Below are 16,656 nucleotides of genomic sequence, written 5' to 3' on the forward strand. Positions count from 1 at the left end.
TGCGGAATATACTGTTATTGTTTAATAATCTAATTTCTTCTAATAATAAAGATCTGTGTATGTGTGTTGGCGATGTACTAGACAGATTGCGTAAGCTAGAGCTACCAATTTGATATAGATATACTTTGATAAGTTAGAATTTGTATCTCGGAGCTTTTTTTTTTTTGAAATTTTAATTAATTAAAAATTAATTGAAATTTTGGCGTTTTCTCACATAGCTAACGAAAATATTGTTGCCCAAAATTAGTTTTTACACCATTTTAAAGGGGCCACGGTGGCCTGGTGGTAAGGTCTCGGCTTCGGAATAGGAGGATTTAAGGCTAGTGACCCGATTCCACCGAAGAATCGTTGTGTAAGCGAGTTTCATACACCTTAAATCCGTCCGGGGAAAGCGTCCTCCCGCTGGTGTGGTGTGGAGAGATGCTCAGCTCAGATGGCGGCCTCGTTATCTGACCGCAGTTTAAAATTACGAGGTCCGTCCCAAAATAGCCCTAGTGTTGGTTTAAAACTGTACGTTAATATAACTGAACTAAACTAAACTAAAAATACCATTTAAACATTTCTTTTAAGTTATTTTTAATGCAATTCAACTTGATTGTGGTGCGAAATTTTTTTGTAATATTTGCAATTTATTAAAAATGCTTTTTTTATAATTTTCAGCCATCGTTGTTTAACTATTATTAAATAGAAATTCAAATCATTTTCATTCTTTCGTCAAATATTTAATGATGCGCTTTTTTCTCTTTGTTGGAAGCGAAAGAAGAAATATTGTGTTCAGTGTCTCAGTAGTTTGCATGTAAAATAAGAAAGCGAAGCTGTAGTATTCCGAAAATGAGTACATTTTAATAGAATTATGATGTCATGGGACTTGTCTGTATTAAGATGGTTCGTATACACACTGGTCAGAACAGATATAAGGATATTAAAATAACTTGACTTTGATGTCTGTTATAATTTGATAAAAATATTTTCTTGGGTGGTAAACAGTGAATAATTAGTTAAGCCTAAGAGATTTAGTTCAGAGTAAATACAACTAATATTCCTGGTGAACTATTTTTCCGCCAAAGCCGGCTAGTTAGCTATAAATATGGGGGACACAAATGCATTTGAAACTTTGAGAGTGTTCTGTTTTGCAATCTAGCTATATATATTTCAAAATAAAAATAAATGAATTTACTACAAAATAATTATTTCTGTATTTCAGCTTCAAATAGAATATCAATGAAGAAAAAAAATTCTTTTTAAGTGTTTTAAGAGTTTCTAATGCTATTTAAATATCATTTGGATTTCAAATACAATTATTTTTTATATCACATAGCTAAAAAATAACTTCACATCAATGTTCAAATTAGAATGATTGATAAAGAAATCTTGGTTCAATATAAAAAAAAATTTTTTTTAAATAACCATCGATTTTTTTTTTTTTTTGCAGAAAAGAATGTTATAAAAATCCTTTTAAGTTACCTCTCTGATATTGAAGTGCAAAACATTCTCCATGTAGTTGGGTAATTCCGTGAAAAGGGTTAAAAATCCAAATCCACTTCCAAAATGAGCCACTATCACTGCCCACACTGGGAGAGATGTGAAGATCTCCTTCCAAGGAACTTCTCGTCTCTGTAAAGATATTTTTTGAGTGCTTAGTTGATCATTTATTCATATGAAAATTTTTGAATCTTATCGTTAATAATAGATATGACTGCATGAAATTATTATTAATTGCTAATTCAGCTTATACTGTTGACGAATAAATACAGGGTATCGAATCACGTGGGTTACATATAGAAATGGTAAGACATATCTTGATAACTAAGAACTACATAGCAATGCTTTGTCGGAAATGCTTTCCAGACGCGGTAGATGGCGTTGCACGTGAATCTTCAGCCTTCTTGTAGCGAATTTTCATTTCAGCATATCGTAGAAAAATGTGATAATCATTATCAATGATATTACATTATTACCAACTATTTCATTATTAGCTGGAGTCTTTTTACCGTTTGTAGACTAGTTTTTTGAAATTTGTTTTGTGATAAAGAGCAAACAAAATAAGTACAGAGCAAAAACCTTTTATTATTCTAATAAAAGCTAACTTACTGTAGATGTGACGTCATTGCAATTTCATTGATGATTATCACCATCTGTTCACGTGATTATTGAAGTCTGAATACTTTACTTGCACAAGATATTGGACATCTTCATTATGTGGTTCATAGGTCCCTCGGGGGGGGGGGGACCACGAAATGAGGATGAGATGCTTCCGGCATGGTGGTTGGATCTCGTCACCCTGGAGGGTGCATTAATAGGTGGGGGATCTGGCTCCTCCCATCGATGACGGGACGTACTTCCTTCGGGGAGGGTTGTACCGTGGCCGGTGATGGCCCTTAGGACTCAACCACAGTTCCCGCCAATTGCTGTTGCGGCGGTCCGGTCATTCAGTTTTATGGTTTAAATCCGTGTGCCTTCGGGCGGGTCGGAGAGTTAGATGGTTGACTATGTGGTTCATAATCCGAATATCATGTAACATTATGAGAATATGCATTAGTAGTGTTGAACATTTGTACTCATAGAATATAGAATGCTGAAATATAGAATAGTTTTATGGATGCTAGGAAAACAGGTAGAAGTGCAGTGCCAGCTATCGCTTCAGGAAAGCATTTCCGACACAACATTGCTGCATGATTCTGAATGGTCTAGAAGTAGAAAGTTCCCTTCCCAGAAATGTGTAACCCTGATACTGAAACAATCTGTATACATCATTACTAATTAATATTTAAAATGATTTGAAAAAAAATATTTTATTAGTTTACTAGAACGTAGAAAATAATTCTTTTTTTTTTTTAATTAAAAGATGAAGACCAAATCAATATTATAAAAGAATGCGAAGCTAATAAAAATACCCTATTATCGAAATTTAATTCCATTCATATATATTTTAATTGTAATTGAATGTTTAGAATTTTTTACTTAAATTTTTATTGTATGAAGTATAAAAAAGAAAGTACTGTAATTGTGAAAAAATTCGAACATGAGATTTTGATGGATCTTCATTTTTCAGATCTTCTTGAGTTTGAAAAGAAGATTGATATGATTTCTAGAATATCTCTCTCTATGTAAGAAATAACTCAAAAATATTTTGAGTTAGACAAAGGAAATTTGTACGATGAATGTTAATATCAAATCTATAGATTTCTATCCAATTTTAAATGAAATCCATTCAGAGAAAGTCTGGCCGGCTATCTATTCGAATAAATAAAATTTACGGTTTGCTTTGAGCAAAAAGAGGTTTCGAAAAAAATATCTAACATATTTCTTTCTCTCAAAATAAAATGACCAATTTAATATGAAAACTAATTTCGAATTATATAAGAAAATTTTGATTACTGAAAATAAACTTTGGATATTTGTTCGATTATTGGATAATGACTTTAGTAATCAGCTTTGCGAATTCATACTTGATAAGATTCTTAAAATAGAAAAACACGCAATCAATCTGCGACGCTGATTACTGAAAATATAACGCTATTATTTCTTGATATTTTAATTTCTATTTGCATTCTTTTCCAAATTTAAAGGTGAAATAACAGATACATTACCGAATTTTAAGAAAAATGATGAGCTACAATTTTTATTTAACATTTTAATTATTTTTAAAATTTTTAATCATCATTTTCTCTATTATCTTGCGGTCTATTTTAAATCAATTTGCGACGCTGATTACTGAAAATATAACGCTTTTATTTCTTCATATTTTAATTTCTATTTGCATTCTTTGTCAAATGTAAAGGTGAAATAACAGATACATTACCGAATTTTAAGAAAAATGATGCGCTACAATTTTTATTTAACATTTTAATTATTTTTAAAATTTTTAATCATCATTTTCTCTATTATCTTGCGGTCTATTTTAAATCAATTTGCGACGCTGATTACTGAAAATATAACGCTTTTATTTCTTGATATTTTAATTTCTATTTGCATTCTTTGCCAAATTTAAAGGTGAAATAACAGATACATTACCGAATTTTAAGAAAAATGATGCGCTACAATTTTTATTTAACATTTTAATTATTTTTAAAATTTTTAATCATTATTTTCTCTATTATCTTGCGGTCTATTTTAAATCAATTTGCGACGCTGATTACTGAAAATATAACGCTTTTATTTCTTCATATTTTAATTTCTATTTGCATTCTTTGTCAAATGTAAAGGTGAAATAACAGATACATTACCGAATTTTAAGAAAAATGATGCGCTACAATTTTTATTTAACATTTTAATTATTTTTAAAATTTTTAATCATCATTTTCTCTATTATCTTGCGGTCTATTTTAAATCAATTTGCGACGCTGATTACTGAAAATATAACGCTTTTATTTCTTGATATTTTAATTTCTATTTGCATTCTTTGCCAAATTTAAAGGTGAAATAACAGATACATTACCGAATTTTAAGAAAAATGATGCGCTACAATTTTTATTTAACATTTTAATTATTTTTAAAATTTTTAATCATCATTTTCTCTATTATCTTGCTGTTTATTTTAATTTTTTATTTGAATGAAATGGAAAAAGTTTTAAATGTGCTGATAAAGCAAAAATATGGTTATTTCTCATCCAGATTCAACACACGATAAATAAATCATAAAACTGATTTAAGTACCAATAAGTAATGTAATTTTAACACTAGACGCCTCAGGCCACCAGATGGTTCGCTGGGAATAACAGTTATATTTTACTCCTGATAAATCGATAAGGCATAACTTCATGCCCATGATTTTGCAAAATTGTTAAAATCATGTTATTTTAATTGCCTTATTTGTTATGTAGTGAAGATTTCTTGTCGTGACTAGTCCCATGACATCAGAGCTCTATTCAAAAGTTACATTTAGTGTTAATCCATAGTTCATAATACAATAATTTGTATTATCAAATATGGTATTTTTTGTTTTTGTTTTTGAAATTTTAAATAAGTTTCAATTATTTAAAATTTCAGAAAAATCGCTCTCGGCGTACATTTCCGCCTTCCATAGTACAGATATACCAAATTTGGTAGCTGCAAGTCAAATCGTTTAGCCTGTAGAGCTCCAACAAACGCATATATGCACTTTCAACTTTATTATTTCATTTTTGAAAGAAAATTTAAACTTAATAAGTCAAAAATTTGTCTATTAGATATATATTTTTTTTTGCCTTGATAATGATCCTAAGCACATAGTTCTCAACATTCACCCTCTGATGGCTCTATAATTGATCTCAAACCTCGAAAATACCACCTCTATCGCCAGATTTAAATCCCAAACCATGAAGAGAACCGAAAACGTGAAAACACAGTATTGATATGAAAACCGAATTAAAAATTATAATGATGGAAGAATAAGAAAAGATTGATACCGAAATAACAATAAAATTATTAACCTCTATTTCCAGCTGTTGAAAAGCTTTTGTAGATGCTGAATTTTTTTTTTCACAAATTGTCACAGATATTATTAAAAAATTGCCATTCTGATTTTTAAATTAAAACTAATAAATGCATGAACATTTTTGGAAGCCACGGTATGAGCCCAATTTGGTACCTGCAGGTCAAACAATCGAGTTTGTAGAAAGCCAAAACATGCATATTATCTTTATTATAAATAGAGACAATAATCAGCATATAATTATGGAATCAATAACCAAAGGGAATTACCAACATTTCAAAATGATTTTGGCGTCAGTACAGAACAATTATGTGAAGACCATTGGCATCAGAAAGGAGAAAGGAGACGACCACCAGGCAGCTGAAATATTCAAGGACGATGAACCAGAAACTGACCCAGCTAATTGTGATGTGCTTTATAATAACTATAAACTGCACGCAGATGTAAAGTATCTCAAAGCTAATAAATATTTGCTTTTATCTAGAATGTTTAGATGTATGTGCGTGCTTTGAACCCACATCATAATGGATGCTCCATATTCAATCCATAATCAGCAGATATATCAATCAATACTCAAAGGAATAATCCAAAAATTATATAAGCAGAAAGATTTTAATTTGAGGTGATATTCATTGCAAAAAAACAGCATTCATTCCCATATTTAAATTATAAAATATAAAATTAATTGTATAAATATAGAAACTAAATTAAATATAAAACTTGTATAAACAGAAAGAATAGTAAATGTTTGTGTAATAGCTAATAGTAAATATTCAAGATAAAAGAAATTGTTAATCAATAAAATAGTAAAGGCATCTGAAAAAAACGAAGTTATGTACGAAGTGAATATTTCTGTTAGAAATATTTACAGTGAATATTTCTGCTATGTTATTTGTATATGCATTTTCTGATTCAGTGTAATAATTTAGTTGTTTTGTTCTTATGGTAACATACACATAATAGCAGCTCATTTCTTTATTGATACTTGCTTAAATCCTTATATATAACTCATGCTATTTTCATTGATATTTGCTTAAAGACCTATGTATTTCATGCATGCAAATTCGAAAAAAAAAACACTTGAATCTCTCATTAATTTGATCACATTAGAGATTTCTGGGTATAAAGTATCATAAGAAATTAGGGTTATCTTGAAAACATTGTCTACCTTTTCTTTTATTGTACAGTTTTTTTTTTAATTTCTAATTTTTATATTATTTCTTTCATTGACTAAATGGGAAGCAGATTACTTGAAATATTTGCTAGTCAAATTTCATATCTCTAAACTAATAGAAAGAAGACTTCCACTACCTAATTGAATAAGCTTATTTCAAACAATTATTTACATCACAAATTCAGTAAAGCTATATATTTAAAATAAAATCTCAAAAACATTATTTTATGCATTCTCTATACAGCGTCAGAATTCCCGAATCTCAACCACTCCAACAATTTCACTAAATTTTATTTCTTTTGAAAGGTCATGACGTTTAAATACGTCATCAATGATCGTCTGTCCTTTGCCTCATCCCCCTTTTAAAGAGACTTTGTTTAACTATTTCTAAGATAATCTCTAAGGTAAGATAACAAGACAGAGCCTCCACATCACTCAATCACTGTACAGATTTCGCCGATTTTTATTTCATATGAAAGATGATATATATATATATATATATATATATATATATATATATATATATATATATATATATATATATAATAAAATACATGTCATCAATGATTCTCTACCCCCTTGCATTTCAGTTTTGAAAAATAAAATAAAATATTGACACAGCCCCAGCCTCAACAGTTAGAACAATTTCGTCATTTTGCAATCATAACTAGCAAATCAGAATAATTCATGTTTGTTGTGTAAATATATATTATCTTTCATTAAGTATGATATGTTGTAGTTCAACAGTGTTCGTTGACATGATTGAATTAATGCTCTTAGCTGAAGGCAGCTAGTAACATTTAAATACTTAACAACCACAAAAAAATTAATTATTGGCTACATTGGAGATTAAATAATATTTTTTAAAAAATGTCTGAAATTACTCATCTTTCTGAAATCGCAAATATTGTTTTAAAGGATTTTTATTTTTAACAACAAAAAAATATAAGAATTTATTCCGAATTAAATAAAGATATCTGGTTGTAGTGGAGTAATATAACAGAATGCAAGTGGTAGCAAAATCAAAAGTATAAAAGTGGTAGTGAAATCAAAAGTATAAAAGTGGTAGCAAAATCAAAAGTATAAAAGTGGTAGTGAAATCAAAGTATAAAAGTGGTAGCAAAATCAAAAGTATAAAAGTGGTAGTGAAATCAAAAGTATAAAAGTGGTAGCAAAATCAAAAGTATAAAAGTGGTAGTGAAATCAAAAGTATAAAAGTGGTAGTGAAATCAAAAGTATAGCGAGAACACATGTTATGTAATCTCTGAATAATGGCGCTTTTGTGAATTCAAATCTGCTTCAGAAATCAAACCCCCCAAGGTAATTTTTGTTTTTAAAGCATCAGAAACATTTTCTATTTTTTATTTTAAAATAAAAATGAATATTCATTTTGCACAGCGCAATGATTTATATTTTCATAATCTATGATTTCTATTTCGTAGTTTCATTTCAGGTTTCCATTTCATAGTATTTAAAAATTTTGAATACTATGAAATTTAATAAATTTCTTAACAACTAAATCTTTAATGTAGCAAATATTCAAATAATTTTTTTTATTAAACTTTTTAAATAATTAAGTTAATTAATAAATTAAGCTTGTTAATGTTTTACCAGAATTCTTTGCCCTTATTTCCTTTGAATTGCCTAATTTTTTTTAATGTTAAGATGCTTTTAGTTTAAGATGCACAAAGGTATTAGTATGCAAAATAGTTTTAACATAAGTTCATTTAATCTATTGAGTCATCTTATCCTTTGCCGCCTATGGATGTACGAAAAGACGGCGTTGGTCACTGGCCAATATTTTCAAACAGATCGAAGTGTAAAATTCCACTATGTAAGTGTACAACAAAGTGTTCATGTAGCAAATGCAATGCTCCTTTATATTTAAATGCTAATAATAAATAGTTTCATGAATTTTCATGTTTTTTAATGTAATAAGAGGTATTATTTATGTTTGAAATATTATATTATTGTACGCATTAGATTTGTAGAACTCAAAGAGTGATTGTCCATGATAATGTAGAAATACATCAATAAGTTTTTTTCTGAAAATTAAAAACAATTCTTAAGTGAGGTTTCTTTCCTGCAATTTTCCCATTAATTACATCCACTTTCCGGTTGATTTCAAATTTTATTTATTAAAATTAAAATTCGTGTATTTTAGGGTTAATAATACAAGTACCTTAGTGGTGATTTCTTCTATAGTTCGGTCAAACTTTTGAAACTCCGTTAAAGATATATTTGGATGATCTAATGGGCTGTCTTTAATGAAATAGAGCCAGAATACAAACCAAACGCAGCCAAGAATTCCTATTGGGAAAAAGAATATGTAAAACATAACAAAGCAGATTTATATATATTTTATTGAATAAAAATATATTTTATTGAATAAAAAAAGAGATGAATGATTCATATGCTTAAAATATCTTTATGCAGAATTGCTATTAAAACTTCAGATATTCTAAGATCTTATTTAAAAAAAAAAAATCGAAATAAGAAATTTCGACGATGAGAATATTCAGTGTCAAATGATTGAAAAATTATACGTCAACAAACAAAAATTTTATTTACTGTAACAAATATCGATATAGAAACTATTTTAATCTATAAAAAAATGAAGGTTTTAATGAAAGCCATATTATAAACTTCACTAAATCAGAAAAATCCCTTTTTTGGAATTCTAGTTATTTGTGAAATTTGCATTTCAAAAAATAATAGTAATAATATAGAAAGATGGAATTTAATAGGTAGTCTTCATAGCAAAACTGTAAATATATATATATGAAATTTTAGATAGAATTCCTCAAAGATATTTTGCATATCTGTGAGATGTGACCATAATAACCCAAAAATGCAATGAGGTATATAGATGAAATTTGGCAGATGGCGTAATCATATTTTTTTTTCACTGCATCAAATTTTAAAGAAAATACTTAAACTGGTTGACTATACCGATTTTGGATTTTTGATAAACATAACAAGCTAAATAAATGAGAAGTGGTATGCGCTTGAAATGACAATTTCTATCGATTTTTTGACTGAAATATCCAAAGGGAAGAGTTGCAAACTTAAAAGTTTGCAACTCTACAAGGCTATTCAAAAATAATCCAAGACAAATGGAGTGATAATACTTTCGATTCGATTCGTCTATCGTTATTTTATTTCTAAAGTTAGCTCTTGATTATATAGCAGTGATTATGCGATGCATGTAAATGTAATTGATATCATCAAAACTCAAGTGAATATAAATCTAGTAATTAAAACAATGAAAAGTATGGGCCAGGATAGCCTGTTTGGTAGGACGGTGGATTCGCGTCTCTTGGATTGCGAGTACGAACACAGCCGGCCGAAGACTCTCCATGTGTGTGGTGGCTGGTGCACGTATTGACACACTGTTGTGGTCACAAAGCTCTCCATGTGGAGGGTAATACCACTAGGGGTACTGGATCAGGAGTGATCGTTCTTTGATTCAGGTCTAAATTACGATCTGTGGGTGAGTGAATGAAATGCATGGTCTGCAGCTTAAAAAGGGTTGAGACGTGTGCATAGCTAAGTCGTACTCTTATCCCTAGATGGCACTACTGAATAAACAAGAGACGCCCCTTAGCCTAAAATCATTGACTTCTAAAGTCCGTAGACTTGTCTATGACAAGTGCCGTTAGAAACAACATGAAAAGTATTATTGTAGAATATACTTAAATAATGTTTTCTTAGAAATTTATTAAAATCAGTGAAAAAAATTGTACAGACATTAAACTGGAGTGACAAAAAATTATTTTCTTCGTTTTTAGTTTTTAGTATAAGTAGAATACTAAGAGAAATTATTGTAATAATCAAAAAATTCGAAAACGAGATTATAACAAATCTCCATATTTCAAACTTCCCTAAGTTCTAAAAAACCTTTTTTGGAATTAAATCTGTCAGACTGTAAACATGATCATTCAAAAACGCTTTAAGCTAGATGGGTGAAAATTGGAGTATGGACTTTACACTATACTTGAAAATATCCATAAAATTTTGAACCAAATCTATTCAGAGGAAGTCTGTGTCCAGCACAGTACAAATGAACTCGACGATTACAAATCCAAAGAACAAAACAGATGAAATTTGGTATACAGATGTAATATTTAAAATGTAAATTGTCTACAATTTGAATCAAATCAATCAAAAAAATTGAACGATTGTCGGTCTGTATTTTCACAAGCATGGAAACGTGATTACTCAAAAACGCAATTGCTTATAAATATAAGAAATTCAATATGCAATTTTGTGACTACAATTGTATTTCAGGTCAAATTTTGGTTTTAATTGGTAGGAAAAAGAGCGTCCAAAATATATATTCAGTTTTCTGGTACTTATGTATTAATTATGTACAAATTATGTATTTATGTAATATCACTCCTAATAATTAATATTCAAAAAATTCCTAAAGACCATGCCTTAATTACTCTTTAAAAACTACTGTTCACCAAAGGAGTACGATTAATAATACACAAATATAAGTATTAAAAAATAAGCAGGAATGTTCTGGGGAGAACATTCTCCACATAAGGACATTATCTCCATAAGGAGGATACCATACTGATAATTAATAGTCAAAAAAATCTTTAAAGACCATGCTTTAATTTCCCTTTAAAAACTATGGTTCTCCAAAAGCGTACGACTAATAAGACACAAATATAAGTATTAAAAAATAAGCACGAATGTTCTGGGGAGAACATTCTCCCCATAAGGAGGATACCATGCGGATAATTAATAGTCAAAAAAATCCCTAAAGACCATGCTTTAATTACCTTTTAAAAACTACGGTTCACCAAATGCGTACGATTAATAATACACAAATATAAGTATTAAAAAATAAGCACGAATGTTCTGGGGAGAACATTCTCCCCATAAGGACATTCTACCCATAAGGAGGATACCATGCTGATAATTAATAGTCAAAAAATCCCTAAAGACCATGCTTTAATTACCCTTTAAAAACTATGGTTCTCCAAACTCGTACGAATAATAATACACAAGTATACGAATTAAAAAGTAAGCACAAATGTTCTGGGGAGAACATTTCCGCTTATCTGCAACTGGGAGGGATGGAGGGGAATTTTTGAAAGTCCTCTTTCCCTTGTTTCGATTAGAAATTTCTCTAAATTCGTCAAGCCTCTCTAAATTATCTATCAGATGAAGACAATTTCTTTTGCTAAGACAAACTTAACACCCACTGCAGATTCGAGTTTCAGACAATCGAAACTCAACACAAATTTGCAGGCTCTAAAAACGAGAAAGGAATTAGGAGACAATATAAATAAAATTTAGTTCAATTAAAAGATTGAATATTAAAGATAAAAAAATGCATTGGAGATGTATTACATACTTTGCCAGTTTGACATTTGGCATTCTGTAAAATGCCAAAAATCATTGAAATGTTTAATCGTATTCCTGCAATGCTGGCCGGTTTTCAGCGTTCAATAAATTTCTAAATATTTACAGACTACTTAGAACCGGCTTTCACATATTAATGATCTTATATATGTTAGTTGTTTCCCCAAATACTGCTCCAAAATGTACTGCATGAAAGCTTCTTTTTTTAAAATGAATATATATGTTACTAGGAACTCACGCTTTATTGACACTTTTCGCACGTAGCATATCTTGTTGGACTCTTGTAACTGGCGTGATATTTTATAAGCTTTCATGGGCAATGTGTAAAATGTTATCAACATAAACAGCAATATTTTTATCGTATGTACTGAACGAGATACGACAAATTTCCTTTTCAGAGGATACTAGAATGAAGGTCCAGAAACAAGCTGAAATCATTCTTTGAACAAAAGTCGAAATTGGGTTAAAATGTGAAATAGAAAATTTTTTAAGCCTTGATAGCGATATAAATTTATTTTTAATTATCAAATACAATCCTTAATTTTTGCTTATTATAAATATATAGAAACAGACTGTCTGTACTTACTTATATTACAACAAAAGGCAGAGTTTCAAAGTTAGACTGCTAAAGTCTTGCCATATTCTGTGGTAAGCGCATTATTTTGTTTCTTTTGCCTATTTTTAAGAATATTCCCATTTTCTCGAAGTTATTTACTGGCATTGATAGTTTGAGTAGAAGACAATGGATCCTTATTGAGAGTTTAAAAGAAATCGATTTAACTGTCGTTTGTAACAAATACTTAGCATCACAATAACTTGTTTCTTTGCTGAAGTTATAAGTGATGTTATTAAAACAATATTGTAGTATATTGCTGAATTAAAACTCTAGTCATACGAAAACCGAAAAAAAGTTTCGCCATATTATATTATACCGAAGAAAGTGAAGACTGTGGGCCATCCACCAAGGGTGGAACAGCTGCTGATCACTCCTGATAAGGGCATCGCGATGACACTGCCTATAAGCCCGCCGGACATCGTAAAGGTGGAGAACCTACTTCTCTCTAGTTTGGGAGACCAACGACTAATGATAGCGTTGATGGCTGGTTTCGTCACTCCCTGTAAAATGAAAAGAAATCAAAGGTGGATTTAAATAAACAGTTCAGAATATTTGTCCAAATACTTATCTACCAATATGTATTTGGACACCCATGCAAATGGAGATATCTGCGGTCCTGATCTATGTAACGCCTTTTGTACTTAAATATCATGTAGGAAACAACATTGGCATGGCAGCATTGGCATGCAAGATGCTACGAAATTCAGAGCTGGCTGACTTCGAGAAAGGCGCAATTGTTGGAGTCATAGAAATGGTCTATCCTCAAGGGACATATCTAGTGAGTTAAACATTCCAAACTCGACAGTAACTTTTGTGATTAAAAAGTGGAAGGTGAGTGATAACTGTCGGAATGTGTTTCGACCCGACAGACCCACAGAATTAAGAGACCGACGAGTGCTGTCTAAAGAATTTCAGAAACACCGTGCCAAACCGATGGCCCACATACTCCAGGAGTTTAAACAAGCATCCGGGACTATTGTACTCCAGGAGTTTAAACAAGCATCCGGGACTATTGTACTCCAGGAGTTTAAACAAGCATCCGGGACTATTGTTTCAATAAATACCATTCGCAAGGAAGCACATTTGCTTGATTTCTCTGGTCATGTTGCCTTCGATTACAAGCCTTAATTACAAAGCCTTCGATTAGCCAAAGATTAAGCCTTCGATTACAAAATCCAACCGCGCTGCTCTGTTGAGATGGTGCAAGGCGTTTCGAAATCGGACGATAGATGAGTACAAACAGATTCTCTGGAGTGATGAATCAAGGTTGAATCTCTACCAGTCGATTGGAAGAGTCCGGGTTTGGCGTATGCGTGGAGAATGTCTTTTGTCAAAACACATTGTGCCTACAGTAAAATTTGGTGAAGGTAGAATTTTAGTCTGGGGTTACTTCTCGTGGTATGGACGAATATTCTTGATCCCAATTCATGGTAAGCTCAACGCCGACTCCTATTTCTTTATTCTAGACAAGAATGTGCTTCCTACGCTGTGTGGTAATTTTACGGATTGTATCATTGTTATTTCCAGGATAACAACACCATTTGTCATGTTGCAAGATCCATCATGGTTTGGTATGATGACAATGGAGTGAACCGACTGGACTTCAGGAGTCCAGATTTGAATCCTACAGAAAATCTCTGGGACGAGTTAGATCGCTGAATAAAGGGGTGCAGCAACCCATCCAAAAGCGGTAAAAGAACTTGCATCTCTTCTCCAAGCCGAATGGAAGAAAATACTACTGTCCATCATCTAAACACTTGTAGAAAGCATGCCCTGGAGGGTTAATGCTGTAATTGTCTCATATGGAGGCTCTACCAACTATTGAATATGAATAAATTGTGTTTATCTCTTTTAGCACAGGTGTCCAATTATTTATTGGTAGATAGTGTACTTGTGTGTGAATCTGGAAATCTTGCCTTTCCATGGTAATATCTAGGAAATTATTTAAGAAAATTAATGTTTAGCAAATTATGTTTGTTGTTTTTTCTGGCTGTTCATATAAAATATGTTCAGCCAGAAACTACATACGGTAGTTTCTGACTGAAATTTCTATAAATTTGCTGAATATAAAGTAAAGGATAATGCCTAGGAGGAATATTGGCAAATTTTTATGCGTTAAACGTATATAGGAAATCAGATTTATTTTAGGACCTATGCTAACGGTAGGAAACTTGTATCTTTTATTTAATACACAGATTATTTATTTCATAAACTACTCAAAAATTTATTACACAAATGCACATGTCTTTATAATGAAATAGTAAGATAAATGCATACAGAAATGAAAATTTTAAGACTAGAAACCGATGTTCCAGACAAGTTAATTTGTTAACTTTAGTCGCTGAATTAATAAAGTAAAGTTAATTTATTTAATTTGGGGAACATTTTAAATATGAATTCTTAAGAGCAAAAAGATTTTTAAAAAATGTGAAATTCTAATAGATGAATGCTTTAATTACTTGATTAACAAAGATTGCAAGAAGTCTATTAAAATAAAAACATTTCACGAAAACTACTTGGGTGAAGCCTTCGTCACAATGGGTTCAGGTCCCATTCATAATAAGTCATTTCCAATAAGGATATATTTTTATTTATTTTTTTTTTAAATTTTGTAAGCTAATAACTAATTAAGCTATTAAACAACCTTAAAATTTCTGTTGTATCACAATTTCAATTGATTAGATTTCTAAAATCTCAAAATAATTTACTTCAATTAATTCATCATAATTGAGAAACCATTTTTAAATCACTTGCTGATACTAATTCATTCGAGAAATGACGCCAAAACATTCATTTGTGAAAACGGAAAATGTATATGAGATATAATAGAATTTCAATAATATAAATATTTAAAAAAAATATGTATGCATTCTAGAAAATCTTCTAAAAATAATGAACTGTTAATAACTCATATTTCAAACAATAATATGTCGGAGAAAATTAAAATAAATATTTACTGCTCAAAATTAGAATTTGTATAAATTTAATATTATTAAATAAAATATTAATTTAATATACTTAAAACTAACACAATATTATTTATTTTATTATAATACCAGCCGTCAAATTCTTCGGAATCGTAGGCTTTCTGCCTCTATAAATTATTATAACGTAATGGATTTATTTGAAATTTCTCTTTGCTGTTTAATTAGATTGCAGAATATGAGTTTAATGGACTCAATCTATCGCATAGTACTGTCCGTGAAAATTTAATAATATATACTCTAAAAAATAAAATGCGGAAATCCTATTTTGGTGTTAATATCCAAAGGAAACATTTTCTAGGCTTAATATCACTGGAAAAACATAAAATTAAATGGTTTAATGGAGCAACGAAATTAGTGTGAATTTCATCATTACGTAGAGGGGGATCGCCGTATCACCCAAAACTCCATATAATCTAAGGAAGTAAAATGTAAATAAAAAAACCAATGAATAATCATCGAAAATCTCCGAATTATTCGATGTTTAATTATATTGAACATTTTTACAGATTGGGAATCAAACTACATGTTAAAAATGCATCGAAATTGGAGAATATGTTTAACACTAATTTATGTTATTTTATTACTACTTATTGCTGAATACAACAATCAAATGTAAATAACTCGCAATAGGAACGTTTCAGACTTTTTATTGAGCGTTTTTACAGCTGCATTTAATTCAACGTTTCGCCAATTAATGGAACTATAAAATATTATTAGAAAGGCTGTGGAGAGGGCTCGCCACATTACCAAAAACTGCATTCAGTCAAAGGAAACAAAATGCAAAGAAATCAATAAATAAGCGTCAACCGAATTTTAAATGATCACGAAAATAGGTTTACCCATGAATAATTGCTATGAAAATTGATGACCATATCTTTCAAAATAATTACCTCAAATAACCACTTGCACACACACATATGTGTGTGTGTGTGTGTTGTGTGTACTTATATATATATATTAAATATTTATAATATTTAGGAATAACTTCCTATTCTCCAAGCATTCATTTGACATTATCTGCATTTTAATCTGTTCCAAAGATTAATAAATCATTTGTTTTTATCAAGAAATGTTGTTTCCCAAATCA

The 16,656-nt window shown here is 30.2% G+C and overlaps 1 protein-coding gene across 1 annotated transcript in view; it reads right to left on the bottom strand.

The window, feature by feature from the left end:
• Positions 1-16,656, bottom strand: part of LOC129971777 (sialin-like) — a 36,887-nt gene that overhangs the window by 9,157 nt on the left and 11,074 nt on the right. Inside the window, exons 4-6 of the mRNA XM_056085754.1 lie at positions 12,899-13,082; positions 8,770-8,897; positions 1,465-1,614 (exon numbers count right to left, since the gene is read on the bottom strand). Of these exons, the coding sequence (XP_055941729.1) occupies positions 1,465-1,614; positions 8,770-8,897; positions 12,899-13,082 (462 nt within the window). The remainder of the gene's footprint in view (positions 1-1,464; positions 1,615-8,769; positions 8,898-12,898; positions 13,083-16,656) is intronic.

Source organism: Argiope bruennichi, chromosome 6 (genome assembly GCF_947563725.1).
Source record: "Argiope bruennichi chromosome 6, qqArgBrue1.1, whole genome shotgun sequence".
NCBI classification, from domain to species: domain Eukaryota; kingdom Metazoa; phylum Arthropoda; class Arachnida; order Araneae; family Araneidae; genus Argiope; species Argiope bruennichi.